At 37.7% G+C, this 15494-nt stretch overlaps 1 protein-coding gene and 1 long non-coding RNA gene across 2 annotated transcripts; both read right to left on the bottom strand.

Annotated features, from left to right (window-relative positions):
* Positions 1-1623: 1623 nt before the first annotated feature.
* ATRAD17 (RADIATION SENSITIVE 17) lies at positions 1624-14528 on the bottom strand. The gene is made up of 12 exons (XM_028246691.2): positions 14021-14528; positions 13453-13510; positions 12104-12189; positions 11986-12033; positions 7283-7339; positions 7029-7131; positions 5533-5843; positions 5092-5446; positions 3970-4095; positions 2522-2720; positions 2371-2431; positions 1624-2050 (listed from the first exon to the last, which is right to left on the bottom strand). The coding sequence occupies exons 1-12, from the start codon at positions 14219-14221 to the stop codon at positions 1814-1816; spliced, it is 1842 nt and encodes a 613-aa protein (XP_028102492.2). The 5' UTR covers positions 14222-14528; the 3' UTR covers positions 1624-1813.
* LOC145801216 (uncharacterized) lies at positions 11239-11499 on the bottom strand. The gene is made up of 2 exons (XR_014342333.1): positions 11380-11499; positions 11239-11349 (listed from the first exon to the last, which is right to left on the bottom strand). It is a non-coding gene; the product is annotated as an uncharacterized LOC145801216 (long non-coding RNA).
* Positions 14529-15494: the final 966 nt, after the last annotated feature.

Below are 15494 nucleotides of genomic sequence, written 5' to 3'. Positions count from 1 at the left end.
GACCATTAGGGTCCTGTAAGTCTCCAAGTGGACGACTGGGTCCGTTGTGCCGTTGAAAGAGTCGATCGAAGGCATTTTGAACTTAGGAGGTAGAGGTTTGTCTCTGATGGAGGCGACAAACGGTGAGTTGGCTGTTATGGATGGTTTATTCTGCATGACTCCTTGAAGCTGGAGTTTTATGGCTCGAAGTTCCACATCCCATATGGGAACGTTGTCACCACCAGAATGCAATGGAGGCTGAACACTACTGGCCTCTCCCTCGGGAGGCAGGTGTTTGGGCTGATGGATGTAGACCCTGAGGTGGCGGGTTCATGTCTTAGGGAGGGGGTCGCAAACCCTCCAAGTTGGAGGGGTGGGCTTGTTGGAAGGCATGGCTCGGGGTTCGTTCTCGGTTAGGTGGGATATCTTGTGGTGGTGGAGGAGGCACGGGAAGGTCTCGCTGAAGCAAAACATTGATCAAAGCTTGGTTTTGTTCGGTTAGGCGGTTGATGCTGTTAGTGAGTTCGGTGAAATACTGAGGTGGGTTGTTTGGGTTAGGAAGGTCAGCAACGTTGTGTTGAGAAGCCATGGATCTCGTTGTGACCATTCACCTTGGTGGGTGGTAGGGAGGGATTATTGGGAATGGGCCTCTGGCAACAATGAGTACAATTGTCACACGGAGTGAAAAGTTCCCACAGACGGCGCCAACTGATGATACTACTTGTCCCAGAGGGACGGGTCGGGCTAATCCACGTCTCCCACACCGTTGTCTGATGGCTGGATCCACAGAGAAATCTGCACAAGAGTCCAACGAGGAACAGGAGTCCCCCAGCAAACCCTCCGACGAGCAAGTTAGAAAAGAGAGATAAATGGAATATAGAGATAGGATGATGATAAAGAACTTAACCTTCTCTTTATCTTAGAAACCTTTTTATATCCTTTGTTCATCATTTTTTTGTCCACTCCGACCTGTCATGTTGGCTGAAAGTCTATGTTCAAGCCTGCCTTATTCATGGTGAGGCTATTCTGTTCCGACGTGAAGGGGTTATCGCATTAAATGCTGCAAGGAACCTCATTAATGGCTGATGTGTGGTTTAATAACTCTGTAGGATCTTTGTTTGCTTATGTGGCTGTTCTTCTCTTGACAAGTGTTTAGATGTCATTAGTTCTTGGTGCAACGTTGGGCTTCAATAATGTTGGGCTTTAGTGTTTAAATCATGTATTGGGTTTTAAGTAGTGGGCCAAAAACCCCTATAGGCCCACCTATGTTAGATAATATTTACCATATTTGTTAATGTTATAGATTTCTCCAATTTATTCAAATCGACATTTGATATTTTTGCCATAAATCTGTCAATATATCCATCTTTGTAGGTTTGCAATATATTCTTGTCACCAATGCTTGGCTAAAAGTACCCTGCTTAGGTTATTTTACATGGTAACTATCTCACTGATAAATTTTCTTAGCCAAAAATTACAAAATCATAGACTTAAACCACCGAAGCAAGTAATAATATTCTGCCAAAAATGAGCAAAACTTTTTGGAAATCATAAATCATATAGCAATATATTTAACTAAATTTAGACTTCCTAAAATATGCCAGTCCAGACAAAAAGAACACACTATTTTACAAGGCCCAGAACTGAAGAAAGCAACTATAAATTTTAAATTTGAGAATGGCATTGCACTTGGACATTCCAAAAAAATATGGAATTGAAAGCCATAACGTCTGACAACCATTTTACTAGCCAAAAAACAAAATCACCATTTTACAAAATTTACATATGAGAAATCCAGATCTCATCCCAAATTTCCTAGATCATTTGCTAGGACTCACCAATCTTCTATTTCATCATCGGTAGTTTCATTAACTTTGTTGTCCAAGCTAGTGCCATCAAAGCTGTCATCATTCAACATGTTATCCTTTGTTGATGCAAGTTGAGCCTCTCGACCTTCAGATTTTCTAAATCCAAGCCATTTAAGGACGGGTTTAAACTCGGTAGCAACAACCGACAAGTCAGATAAGCTCAGGCCATCATAAGCAACACATCTTTGGCTTACCATATTCAACTGAAATTAAATTAGGTAAAACCATATGTAAGGAAACCGACATGACAAAAGAAAGTAACCAGAATGGCCACTTCGATTCAGTTTGCAACCCACTAGGTAAACTATAAAGCCAGATCATGATGCGTTTTGTCATAATTGCTGAGCCCTTAGCAAGGACCAGATTAATTTATTTTTCTTTTCTTTTTTTCTTTGTTTTTTGAGGGGGAAAAAGTTGTGAAAATAGGAAAAACTTGACAATTCTATGATGATAAAGTATGTCTGTATTAGTAATTGCAAGAACAGCAGATAAGAAACTCCAACAAGCATATATCCAAACTAACCTTATTGTGCCGTAATGATTGCTCAACCTGCCAGAGCCTTGGACGTCGAATTGCATGCCACCTGCATGGTCACAAGAATTCATGTTATTCTCAACTTATAGAAATCATTGTTGGAACTTGATAATAATAATATTAATCCATACAAAAATACCTGGAAGGTGATGGATGAAAATTTCCAAATAGCACACCTCGCACAGAAACTGAAGCAGCAGAAGATTGTACAATATTCTCTGCCTCATAATTTCTGCTTCGCATTCCACTTAGTGAAGCAAGAAGGAAATCAGCATCACTCAAGTATGAAGTCACAACCCATGCATCATCCATAGCTTCCTCACTCAGGAAATCTAGAACTGCAAGAAAAGTTGAACATAAACAACCACAAAAGTTACCATAGATTTTGTTGCTTATCATGCAAAAATCCTACAATCAAATTAGTTAAGATTGTAATTCTTTTTTCTTTTATGTTTTTGAACTATTTTTTCCCATTAGTCTTTTACTTCTCATTTCCTATTCCCAGATCTATTTCCAATAGCTGAAATATGATTTTGATCTGGTAGCATGAAGACTCTTTAAGAACTAGAAATATATGAGGATTCCATTTCAACCTTGGCAGTCACAAAACAATCGATCAGCAACACATTCACACAGCGAGCGAGTTCATCAATGTTCCCATTAACTTTTTGGGCTTCCAGCCGGATTCACTCTATGCATTTTACATCTAAAACTCATCAGACTCAGTCCAACACAACAATGTATACTTGGGACACATCGAAGACTAGGGGGAAAATTCTAACAATTTACTACTGCTATTATTCATAATGCTTTGGGTTAATTTTTTTAAAAAAAACCCAAGGTTTTACGCATTTTTCACTTTAAACCCCAGTGTTTCAATTTTGACAAATTAAACATTGGAGCTCCATCCGTGTTTTAATTTGCCCTCTCCGTCCATCTCCGTCTGTGTAAGGTAACAGAGGAAGTTTAAAGTGAAAAACACTGGGGTTTAAAATGAAAATTGCGTGAAATCTTGGGATTTTTCGTGTAATTAACCATTTTTTTAAATAAAAATCACCAAAAACAAAAAAGGGTTAATTACAAAATAAATCTCAAGGTTTCACGTGTTTTTCTTTTTAAACCCCTTCTATTACCTTAGACAAACAGAGACGGATGGATGGGGCAAATTGAAACACGGATGGAACTTCAGGATTTAATTTGTTAAAATTGAAACACTGGGTTTAAAATGAAAAATGTGTGAAACCATAGGAGTTTTTTTTGTAATTAACCCTAATACTTTTTAAAAAGGTTCTACCATATTACTAAGAATAATGCTGCAGCAATGTCATCATTTTATTGAAGATAATGTGAAACACAAGTTCAACCCAAATCTATGAACCTGTCCTAAATGGAGGTGCTTTCACTATTTTGCTAAGGAAACCCAACAATCAGAGGCCTCATCTGAAAGTTTAAATGAATTGACATATTTTTTGATCACTTCAACAATATCGGATCATATTAAAATCAAGTTGACCCTCTGACTACCAGCAATGATAACAAAAACACACACGAAAAGGCACTTGGAATTAAAAAAAAAAATTTTTTTACCATTTTCATGTAGAAAATCAGCGACAGGCCTTGCTTGCCCATGTGATTTACAAAGAACTTTTTCTGGAGCATCCATTTTCAATGGAAGTCTAGCAAATCTCTCCTTCAAAAGAAATGCATTGTGGTCTACAACAGAATAGAATGAGCTTAGGAAAGAGATTAAAGCAAGAGTAAATACCAAAAATTCAATAAAGAACAAGAACTGTATATCTAAAACTGTCTCATGGCAATAAACTTGGTCTTTCTATATAAGCATGAGGAAGGGGCATATAAATTTGTTAGAGTGGACCTTTATCATAGATTCAAATATCAATCAATTCACCACAACTGCAATATATGTAAGCATCATTGTCATTTGATTTTCTAACCTTCATTAAAAAGTGGGGCAAATTACACCAATAGTTCCTATAATTTGCCCCTTTGTGTCAATTTGGTTCCCGTAGTTTCAATTGCATCAATTTTGCCTTTAATTTTTCACAATGTGCTAATTTGATCCAATCCAGTTGATTAAGGCTTAATAAGAGATTGGTCAAAAATCAAGGGAAAAATAGTCCATTCACCATTTTTCTCTTTCCCATTCATCTTCCCCACACCACCACTTCCCTCCACCACGTACCACCCCCCACCTCGACCACTGGCAAAATACACCCCCACCACCATCAAACCCACCATCCCCCTCAGCCATACCATCTCAAACTCTATGCCATCAGTAAAATCCAGCAGCACCACATAGAACTACCAGAAAATTATAGTTAGATCTGATCAAATCCTCTACTCTCAAGCGATGGACATGTACCCCCCAAGTGTTGGAAGCATGTCTGGCTCTAACAAAATTTAGAAAAAAAAATAGGACACATTTAAATGTGTTAGACGAATGTTAGTGTCCAACACGTACACACCACCTTAGAATTGTCCATGTTTCTTAGGTTCTATATATATATTAAAAAAAACTTTTAACAGATCCGGTTAAGTTTTCAACACCCTGTAGTGGTACCAGCACCACTGGGTAGTAGAATACATATTCAAATGTCCTAAAACAGGAATGACTAAGTCCCTCATCATTGATTTTTTTATTTTTTTTATCACCTACAATCTACAAATATAAATTCTGCCAGAACTTACCCAATGAAATTGAACTTTCTGTCTCTCTTTTGTTATGAAGAAATTTTCCCAGGGCATGAAAGAGGGAAAGAGTTTCATCTCTACCTAATGGTAAAGAAAATCCATCATCTAAACGATTGATCTCATCCGATCTTTCTTTCAAATAAGTGGGAGTACCACTGGAAAATGTTAAAGAACGCCTCAGGTGCGGTTTCACGCAGAAGTACTGTAAAGATGTAATCGCATGTCTGATATCACCTCCACTCGCTCTTGCTATTAGATCTACCTGTTCAGTATCCACATTACAGTGCTCTTCTCTGCATAATCTAGAAAGCGTCTTCTTAATGGAATTTACTGTAATAGGATTGAAAGCCACCTGAAAGATTCCCAGAAGAAATTTGAAACTAGCATTCAGTAAACCAAACATATCAACTTCAAACCAAGGAGATTAAAAATCGCAACCTTACAAGCACCAGCTCTCTGAAGAGACAACTGAAGCTCTTCCCAGTTCCGTGGGCTGTGGTCTGAAGAGTCATCCTTACCACATTCGGTGATCAATATAACTGTTGGAATTAGAGCAGATTGCACGAGGAGATGCAAACACCTGTTTAGTCTTTCATAAGCAACTTTCCCATTTGCCAGGGGAAGATCATCAATTAAGAGTATGTTTGATGTTTGTGATCCTCCATTGAAGGACGAGGGAATTAATCCATACTTCCTTATCCTCTCAACAAAATTTTCAAACTCATCCAACTTCGATGTGTAGTGCATCCCTAATTGATTATTTAATGTCAAAACAGGCATACAATGAAAAAAAATTAAATAATGAAGTATAAGTCATCTACAGCAATTAATAAGCAGGACAAGGTTATTCCGATTTCTAACCCATAATCTGAAAAGGAAGTCAACTAATAGAACTTTGCCAGCATGTTTTAACAGTGGATACCAGAAGAGATTACAATCTATTAGGATAACTCTCACTATGTTAAAGATTTTTCACAACCTTATTTCTCTAAGTTAGTAAGTTGTAACTGCTTATCCTTGAAGGTCCACCATGCAGACATGCAAAAAAAGGATAATTTACTTTGTAGTATGAATATTCAATAATGACGGCAAAACAGTTGAGAGATGAAAACCAGAACTGAGATAATTCTTGCCATCAAATGGAATGTAGCTTTGCTGCCAATCCATTGTTTGATGAATGGCACTGAGGTATTCCAAATTGAGCAGAATAAAAAGCCAGATCCAAGAGGAGATATAGGTCAGCCTATTCAGATCAAAATGGACTGACTTGACATCCAAAAATAAAAAAGTAAGAAAGGATTAGAAAACCCCTTCAATAACTTTCCATCATAAATTGACACATAAAAAGGATCAAATACCATAAATTCAGTGATTCAACCAAGAACAATCAACTTTTCAACATTGGTGTATCTTAACCCTTCCACTTTGTTCCCCTTCTCAGCTGAGGACCGATCTGAGTATGTGTGTGTGCACAAATGTGAGCAGGGTAGGAGTAGGGTGGTAAGCAACCTGACCTACACATACATGCAACACAACCCATTTTATGAAATTGTGCTCACTTAAGGCCCCTCTGGTTTTTCAAAAAATGTGAATTGGGCCATGCCAGAATTGGTTAACTTATAAATCAGATAACAAGATATGTTTGGCTATAAAAACAAAACAACTCAAGAATCTATAAATTCATTTCTTTATAAAAAATTAAATTTATTTATTTTTTCAAAACATGAAATTACCTAATCTAAAATTAGGGAATTCAATATCTATTCTACCAAACTCATACACAAATTTTAAATTAGCTAATTATGAAATAATGAATTTTGATAATTTGATTTGCGCAACCAAACGGGCCCCTTGGGTTATGATAGAAGTGGGAACCAATATTTGTTATTTCCTGCTGCAAGCCAACAAAAAAAAAATAAAAGTTCTTGATGTACCTGAATTGGAGTTATGCAAATGTTCCTGCCAAATTGTTGGAATGGGTGTCTCCCATTCACATACTGTGGCTCCAAGATGAGATGCAATCACATGGACAGTCGCCTACAAGATGATAAAGCATCCAATAATCATTAGTAATGTGGAGCTCCCACGTCCTGCAATCCATGATTCAAAAAAAAAAAAAAAAAAAAGCCTATAGATACTATATAAGATGAAAGCCTAAACATATGGAAGAATAATAATGACAACATACAGATTTTCCGACTCCAGCTTGTCCAGTGATGAGAAGGACATTATTACAAAATTCCTCCTACAATAAATTAAGAAACAAGTTGAGTATCCACAATGAAAATAAAACACGTACAGTAAATAACTAATGCATATAGCACACATACAGGACCTTATGTGCACTTCCATATTACAATTTTACACTTCACAGTACAAATTCTCAGCATTATAGTTGTAACTGAGAAATGTTGATCATGATTCATATCACACATTAATTTATATTGCAGAAGAAAATTGAAAGAGTGAGAAAGACCTAAAAATTAACCACTAATATTTTCAAGCGCCATATTCATAAAAGAGACGGAGAAAGCCATCCCATTTTCCCCCATTTTTTGGACAAGTGAGCTTACCTCTCTCTCTCTCTCTCTCTCTCTCTCTCTCTCATGAACACATGAGACTTTAAGCCCCTGACTTAAAGGTTAAAAATTCATCTAAGTACAGTGCACCAGGGCTTATAATGCCAATGGTCATCACATTCACTCTGTTTCGTTTTGAATTTTCAAATACAGCCTTTTGTTTTTTGTATTTTTGTGTCTTTTAGAAAACTTTTTTTATATTTAAATCATTTTTTTTTTAATTTTTAGCCGCACCTAACTTAAATACACCTCAAAAGTAAAATATTTGTGTAAAATCTTTCTAAAAAAATCACTAAATACAAAAAATTAAGGCCAAGTTTGGGAAGACTAAATAAGTGCACTTTTTGTCTTTTTAGACTAAAAAGTTGAGGTTGAAAATATGAATGTTTGGGTTAACTTTTTGACTTTTTATGGAAAAATGTGTAATAAAAAATTGTAAAAATTAGTTTGTAGGGGAAAATTAGAATTGAGAATTGTGCAGCCGTAATTATTGACTTTTGGTGAATAGTAATGACTTTTTAACTTTTTGAGTAACTTTTTGGCTTTTTGACTTTTTTTAAACTACCCAAACTTGGCCTAAGTCAATGGGCCAAAACATTAGAAGGCTGCAACATGGATACTTTAAAAAAATATTAGAGGACAAAGCTGTGTGAGCAGCAGAAAATATCTTGTGTTAAAATCTACCTACTCCACTAAACCTTCACCCACTTAAACCTACTCCACTAAACCTAACCCACTACACCACTACCACCTCACCTACTCCACTAAACCTAACCCACTACACCACTACCACCTCCACTTCACCTACTCCTTACCTACTACACACTCACCCTCTTCTATATATAGGAATCATGAATCATTGTAATGTACATCAATATATATCAATCAATAATACATACAATTTATTCTCTCCTTTCTCTATATCAATATATTTTTTACATGGTATCAGAGCAGGTTTAGAACCTAGTATTTTTCGCTTCACCGGCGGGCGGCAACCTCACCTTAGCCGTCCGCCGGACCTCAATCTATTCCGCTTATTTTCTACACATACCTTCCACTCTCCACAGCCGTAACTCTGCAAGAAGAGATCTCTAAGCTCTCTCTCCTTTCTCTCGAGAGCTTGTTTTTACCGCTGCTGTACATTGGATTGATGCAAGAACACTATGTCAGGCAAGGAGGAAGATGTCAAAGAGCATGAAGGTGTGGATGAAGATGTCCCAGAGGACTCTGAAAAGGCCATGCCATCACCCCAACAGGAGGAGGAAGCTGTTAAGAGCAAGTATGGGCCCAAGAAACCACCACTTATTTGTAAGGACCATGAACGTGCTTACTTTGACTCTGCTGATTGGGCTCTGGGGAAGCAAGGTGGAGAGAAGCCCAAAAGACCACTCAAGGCACTTCAACCTAAACTGCAGCCAACACAACAGCAAACCCGATACCGGAAATCGCCTTGTGGTCCGTCAGATGGTGAAGGAGAGAACACTCCATCAGAGGATGCAGCTGCAAATGAATGAGAGGCCACTGTTGGTCTTTTGATGTTGTGAGAACTAGTGGTTCGTATTCTAATATCTGAATAGGCGACCACTAAATTTCTGCACTCTCTTTCCACGCAGTTCCCAAACACATCCACTACCTCACCTTTATTTCCATTATTATAAATGACACCCACCAATTTGTCAACTTTCCCACCATTTCGTATGATGACAGGAGGAGACAGCACATGGAGGGGACACACACAGCAGCACATAGTCCAAACCCATTTTCTTTTCTTCTTTTCTTTCTTTATTTATTTCTTTCTTTTCATTCCTTTATTACATCTATACCCATATCCATCATCACCCTCTTTCTTTATTTATTTCTTTTAATCACCTTTTGCACTCCACTTTCCTTTTATTTATTTTATTTTATCTTCCTTTTTCCGTAATCAAAAAAAAAAAAAAAAAAACATCCACCCACATGGCATGTCCCTCAACCTTTTGACAAGTTATTTTTCTTTTTCTTCTTATCCCCGTATTTATCATTTTCGTTTTTTCCTATATATATATATTAACAAAAAAAAAACAAAAAAACAAAAAAAAACAAAAAAAACCAACAATACAGATTTGCACAACAACTTTGTTTTATTTATATTAGGGATCAACCCCGATCACAATTTTACACCAAAAAAAAAAAAAAACCAACAACAACAACAACAAACCAAAACACAACACCAAGACGGCCACCCACCGACCTCACTTCTTCGCCTATTCCGCCGGTCTTTTCTTCTTGCCTCCGTCCTGGGCGGCCCTTGACGGTGTTGCCTCCGTGTTTCCCACTCCACTGGGCACGATCACTATTCCCTGCTCCTCCACTGCAGCATATGGCGGACCTCCGAATCGGAACATCACGGTGGCCTTCCGCTTCAGCTCCTTGTTTTCTGCCTTCAGCACACTTATCTCTGCTCGCACATCCTTATACATGCGTTGGAGAAGAGCCAGCTGGGAGTTTAACTGTTGCACCTCATTTGTCCTGCTCTGCAGCCGGTGCGACAAGTTTGTGACCGCAGTCATGGTTTCCACACATGACTTCAGAGTATACTGATTGGCCTCAATATCAGTTTGCACCGCCATTTTATGCTCCACCGACCGCATCGGAAAGTTCAACGGAGCAAACACAGAGGTGTTTGGTTGAGGTTCACTGGCCACCGCACCAGTTCTCTCTCTTGTTGACTCATTGAGGTCGGGAAAGAGAGTGAGTAGACCACGGGATGAAGAGGCCATATTCTGGGTAGCTGAACGGGAAGAAGAGGCCATGTTTTTTGGGTTGCTAAGTGTTTCCGATAAGGGTTGGATACAGAGTATTTACAGATTGTTTCAGAATAACAAGTTCAGAGGTTTCAGTCTGGTTTGGTTTCCTCCGCCTCCGCATTGGTTTATATTGACACAGACGATGCGGCCGACATGCCGCTCTGTCGCTCACGTGCCTCGCCGCGTCTCCGGCTCACCTTTTGATGGCTCGACGCTTTCTGTCGGGTACGACTTTTGATGAAGTGGGCGCGCCTTTTGAGGGCGCAACTTTTGATGGCACGCCTTTTTATGGATTGGGCACGCCTTTTGATGGCACGCCTTTTGAAAGATTGGGCACACCTTTTGAGGGTGCGACTCCTTTATGGGTCCGACAAGACTCTGTAAACTGTCCCGACATTGATTCCGGTTAGCTCCTTCATGGGTCCGACAAGACTCAGTAAACTGTCCCGACATTGATTCCGGTTAGCTCCTTCATGGGTCCGACAAGACTCTGTAAACTGTCCCGACATTGATTCCGGTTAGTTTCTACAAGGGTCCAGCAAGACTCCGTAAACTGTCACAACATTGTCTGCTACAACGGTCCGACATGACCCCATAAACTGTCTTCTACATCGGTCTGACACCGCCATCCAGTGTCCTCTACACCGTTATGACACCACCATACAGTGTCCTCTACAACGTTATGACACCCCCATACAGTGTCCTCTACAACGTTATGACACCACCATCCAGTGTCTTCACCAATGGTCTGACACGACCATACAGTGTCTCCTATCCTCTTTTATTTTTATGTATTTTCTTGTTTTGTTACTCTCTCCAAACTCAAGTTGGTTAGTTCCTATCCCCCTTGAGTTTGCGGGGGCTGTTAAAATCTACCTACTCCACTAAACCTTCACCCACTTAAACCTACTCCACTAAACCTAACCCACTACACCACTACCACCTCACCTACTCCACTAAACCTAACCCACTACACCACTACCACCTCCACTTCACCTACTCCTTACCTACTACACACTCACCCTCTTCTATATATAGGAATCATGAATCATTGTAATGTACATCAATATATATCAATCAATAATACATACAATTTATTCTCTCCTTTCTCTATATCAATATATTTTTTACATCTTGAAACCACCACCACCTCTCCCCAACATGGATCCTCATAATCAAAATTTAAATTATTCAAAGTAATAGAAGGCTGCAACATGGATCCTTCCCACCACTTTAAAAAGTGATAGAAGTTCACAACATTGCAAATATTTTGAAACTAGTACCAAAACGCAAAGTGCTTATACTAGCATAGTTATACAATCACAAAGACTTCCAAAAAGCTACGCCTAAACAATGTCACAAAAAACAAAAACAGACAGAAGGCCAGAGTTTCATACGTACACTTAAGCCGGAATAAAATTTCAAATATCAATTGTTCGGGTGGATGGATTCAACAAAAAAATTATAATGACAACTAGTATTGCATTAGGAAAAATTGACATAGCATTTGTAATTAACAAAACTACCTTTTGCTTTCTCAATTTTTCCTCAAACCACAGTTTAACTTCTTCAACCTGCACACACAAGGACAGTATAATATCACTCAATAATTTATAACTGTGAATTTAAGCACGCTAACATTACCTTCTTTTTGTGCACAGCAAGCTCTTCCAAGGAACGGGGCTTATATTTATCGACCCATAGGTCCTTCCTATTGCTCCTTGCAGAACCTGATTCCAATTTTAACATCAACTCAGCACTGGAGTGGCCAAATATAAAAAAAATAATACCAGAAGAATGAAGATAGCCAATAGTCAAAATAACAAATTAAGTGAAGAGAAAAAAATATTTGGAAATTAAGGATATAGTAAGGTTCTACACATACCATGTAAACCAACTAAATTTGGAACAAGAATTAGAACATCTTATTACACCACCAGCTACTAGTGAATAGAATCTAAAACTTGATTTAAACTATTGAAATAGACATAAATCTAGATCACACTTTATACTGCTTAGATTTTCACCCTATAAAACATTAAGCACTTGGATCATAATTTCCTTCCAACTATTCTTCAAATCATATTCGCTATCATTTCTCAGGCTCAAAAACCATAACTATAGTACAGAAACAGTGAGATAGATGCAGATTTCAGATTTTCTTGATTCTCAAGGAGCTACAAGCTAGACAATGATACTTTCCTTACAAACCAAAATTAGGACAAAAATAATAAACTAACAAAACTGATACTTCTCAAATTTCCGCAAGAGCTTCAGAAATCAGAGTGTAAATCAAGCCATCCACCATCCACAAACTAACCTTCCACTGCATTTTCAAATTTCCATAAAAGCCTTAGAAATCAGGGTGTAAATCAAGCCATCCATCATCACAAACTAACCCCTTCCATTGCATCTTTTCAAATTTCCACAAAAGTCTTAACCTTCCATTGCATTAGGTTGAGCTTCAACAAGCCTATATATGTGTAAAACATCCACGCTTACAAAAATAAAAAATAAAAAGTGAAAAATAAAAGACCTTTGAGTTCAAAAGCACGATAACCACTCAATGTGGCAATCTTAAAAATATTTTTTTATTTCAATGAACATATCCAAATAAGTATCTAAGGCCTTAAACAGTAATTAACCCTTTCACATTAATGTCCACACGTATTTGTATTACGGACAAATATCTGGTGTTTTTAACATCCGTCTTTGAAATAAAACAATTAAGAGTTGTGCTGTACATGAATAAATAATGTAACTGTATAAGACGCAACATTAGATGTAAATAACAAATACCATTTAAAGATTATCATTAATAATAACAAAAACATAGGAATGGAGACACACAAAAAAAATAAAAAATTACAGAAGGTTTAAGCCCCTATTGTGCAGAGAATCAAGAAAGGAGTGACAAATGAGAAAAGAAGAAAATAACAGTCTCCGAAAAGATGCAAATCATATTAAACACAAAAACTATAATGAAAGCATACCAGTAGATATCTTGAAACCACTGAACCCATCATCAAAATCCTCACAGAACAGTTTGATCTGCATGAGACAAATGCCAAAAATGAAAAAATAACAAAACAGAGATCGATAGAGTCCTGTAGGATTGTTGATACGATATGTCAAGATTTTGAAAAGAAAAAATGAACCTTAATTGCAGTGTCATCGTAGACAGTGCAGCATCACACAAACACATCCCTAATAGAAGAGCTAAATTTCTCCCTTTTTTCAGTTTCAAAACACAAGCCATGAATTGGATGTAATTATTCCTCTATTTTAATCAGTTTTCTTATCACCCAAACAGTAGGCAAGTGATTCATACAGTTCATAATCTACTGTCATTTATGATGCTGGACTCACATTTTGATAAACTTACTCAAAAAGTAAGTAAAATTCAAAATCGTGACTTTGAATTGGTTTTAAGCTAATACAGCCTGAACTTCCAATACCAATACCAGAGCATAGATTCCATGTTGCCAAACGCATCCAAAAGTTTCAGACTGTTGGAAATAGAACCTTAAAACTGAAGAATATGAGATAATTGAAGTATACCTCATCAAATCCATTCGATTCTCTAGACGATATGGCATAAGAATCCGAGAGGCGAGTCTTCTTGGACCTTCTACTACTTGCTCGAGGAACTGAGGAAGCTCTTGATTTGGGCTTCGAATGGCTCAAATTCGAACCCAACGACAAGTTTTTATCGTCGTCGTCGTCTGATGAAGACACAACAATGGCGTTCCTCTTCCCCATCACCGCCGATGCAAAACTCTAGTTACAGGGGTTCGGCTCTTCCATAGTCCGAAAATGAACCCTAGCCGAATGAAACCCCAACTGAACAAAAGCAACGAAGTGAGAACTCGTTGAACAATCGCAGAGAGAGAGTTTATGATTCACAAGTGATGGTGTGATGCTCTTATTAACGAGAATCGATTAGTGTATAGAGATTGAAGAAGAGATGTGGATGATGGATGTATCTACAAAAATGTATTCTATATATAGAGGGGGCACTTGTGGGTTCGAAAAAACGCGGGTGTTCTTGTGGGGGCGAGAATAGCGTAGGTTAGAAGCTGGTGACGAGGATAATCTTACGGTGGACTGGCGCATCAGCGAATTTTTACTTTTTTTTTTTCTTTTTTCTTTTTTTTAAGAGTAATTGACCCCTAGCAGACCAGTTTATTTATATTTTACCTTAAAATATTATTAAAAAATTCATTTCTTATTTTAAGTATTATTTTTTCATTTATTTCCTCCAACTGGCTCCCTATTCTTTCTATATTTTATTAACAAACTCCCTATTTTTTCTTTATTTTATTAAAATATAGTTTTTAATTATAAATTTAAAAAAAATCAAAATCGTAAATGTGTACTGCAGTCCCTAAGCAAAGCAAAAGAAAAAAAATATAAAGGAGCTACAGTGACTCCCTAAAAATATGGAGGCACTGTAGCAAAAACTAATTTAGGGGATCATTTAGGGAGCTAATGCAAGTGTATAGGGCGTAAGGATCCTCTAGAGTTAATCCCGTAGAGTGATCTCCTAAAATGCTTAAACCGACAGCTGAGAATAAAATCACCAAAACGACGTTGTTTTGGTGAGTATTTTGAAATAAATAAATAAATAAAATTCAAATTCAGGGATTTCAAAATTCCTCCTATATGGCTGAAGAACTATACAGACGGCGGGAAGAAGCAAAAAAAGAACGAGAGAGCGACGAAGAGTTAGAGAGGCCGCTACTTCCTGCATCCCGTCGCCCCACCGTGGCCGTCGCCCCACTGTCGCCACCGTCCTGCTGTCGCCACTGTCCTGCCGCCGCCGTGGCCGTGGTCCTTGCTCCAACCGATTGAAGAAAATATAGGTGATTATATTATATATATATATTATACAGCCTTGAATAATAGATATATATTGTTGAATCTTGCTGAAATATAGAATTTTCAACCACACAAATTTTTTTTGCCTCATTTGTGTTTTGCTAAATATTGCTCAATCCCTGTGATAATATATATATATACACATTATACATAT

Source organism: Camellia sinensis, chromosome 1 (assembly GCF_055761805.1).
Source record: "Camellia sinensis isolate YWXY chromosome 1, ASM5576180v1, whole genome shotgun sequence".
Lineage (NCBI taxonomy): Eukaryota > Viridiplantae > Streptophyta > Magnoliopsida > Ericales > Theaceae > Camellia > Camellia sinensis.
This window is presented reverse-complemented; position numbering and strand designations above follow the sequence as displayed.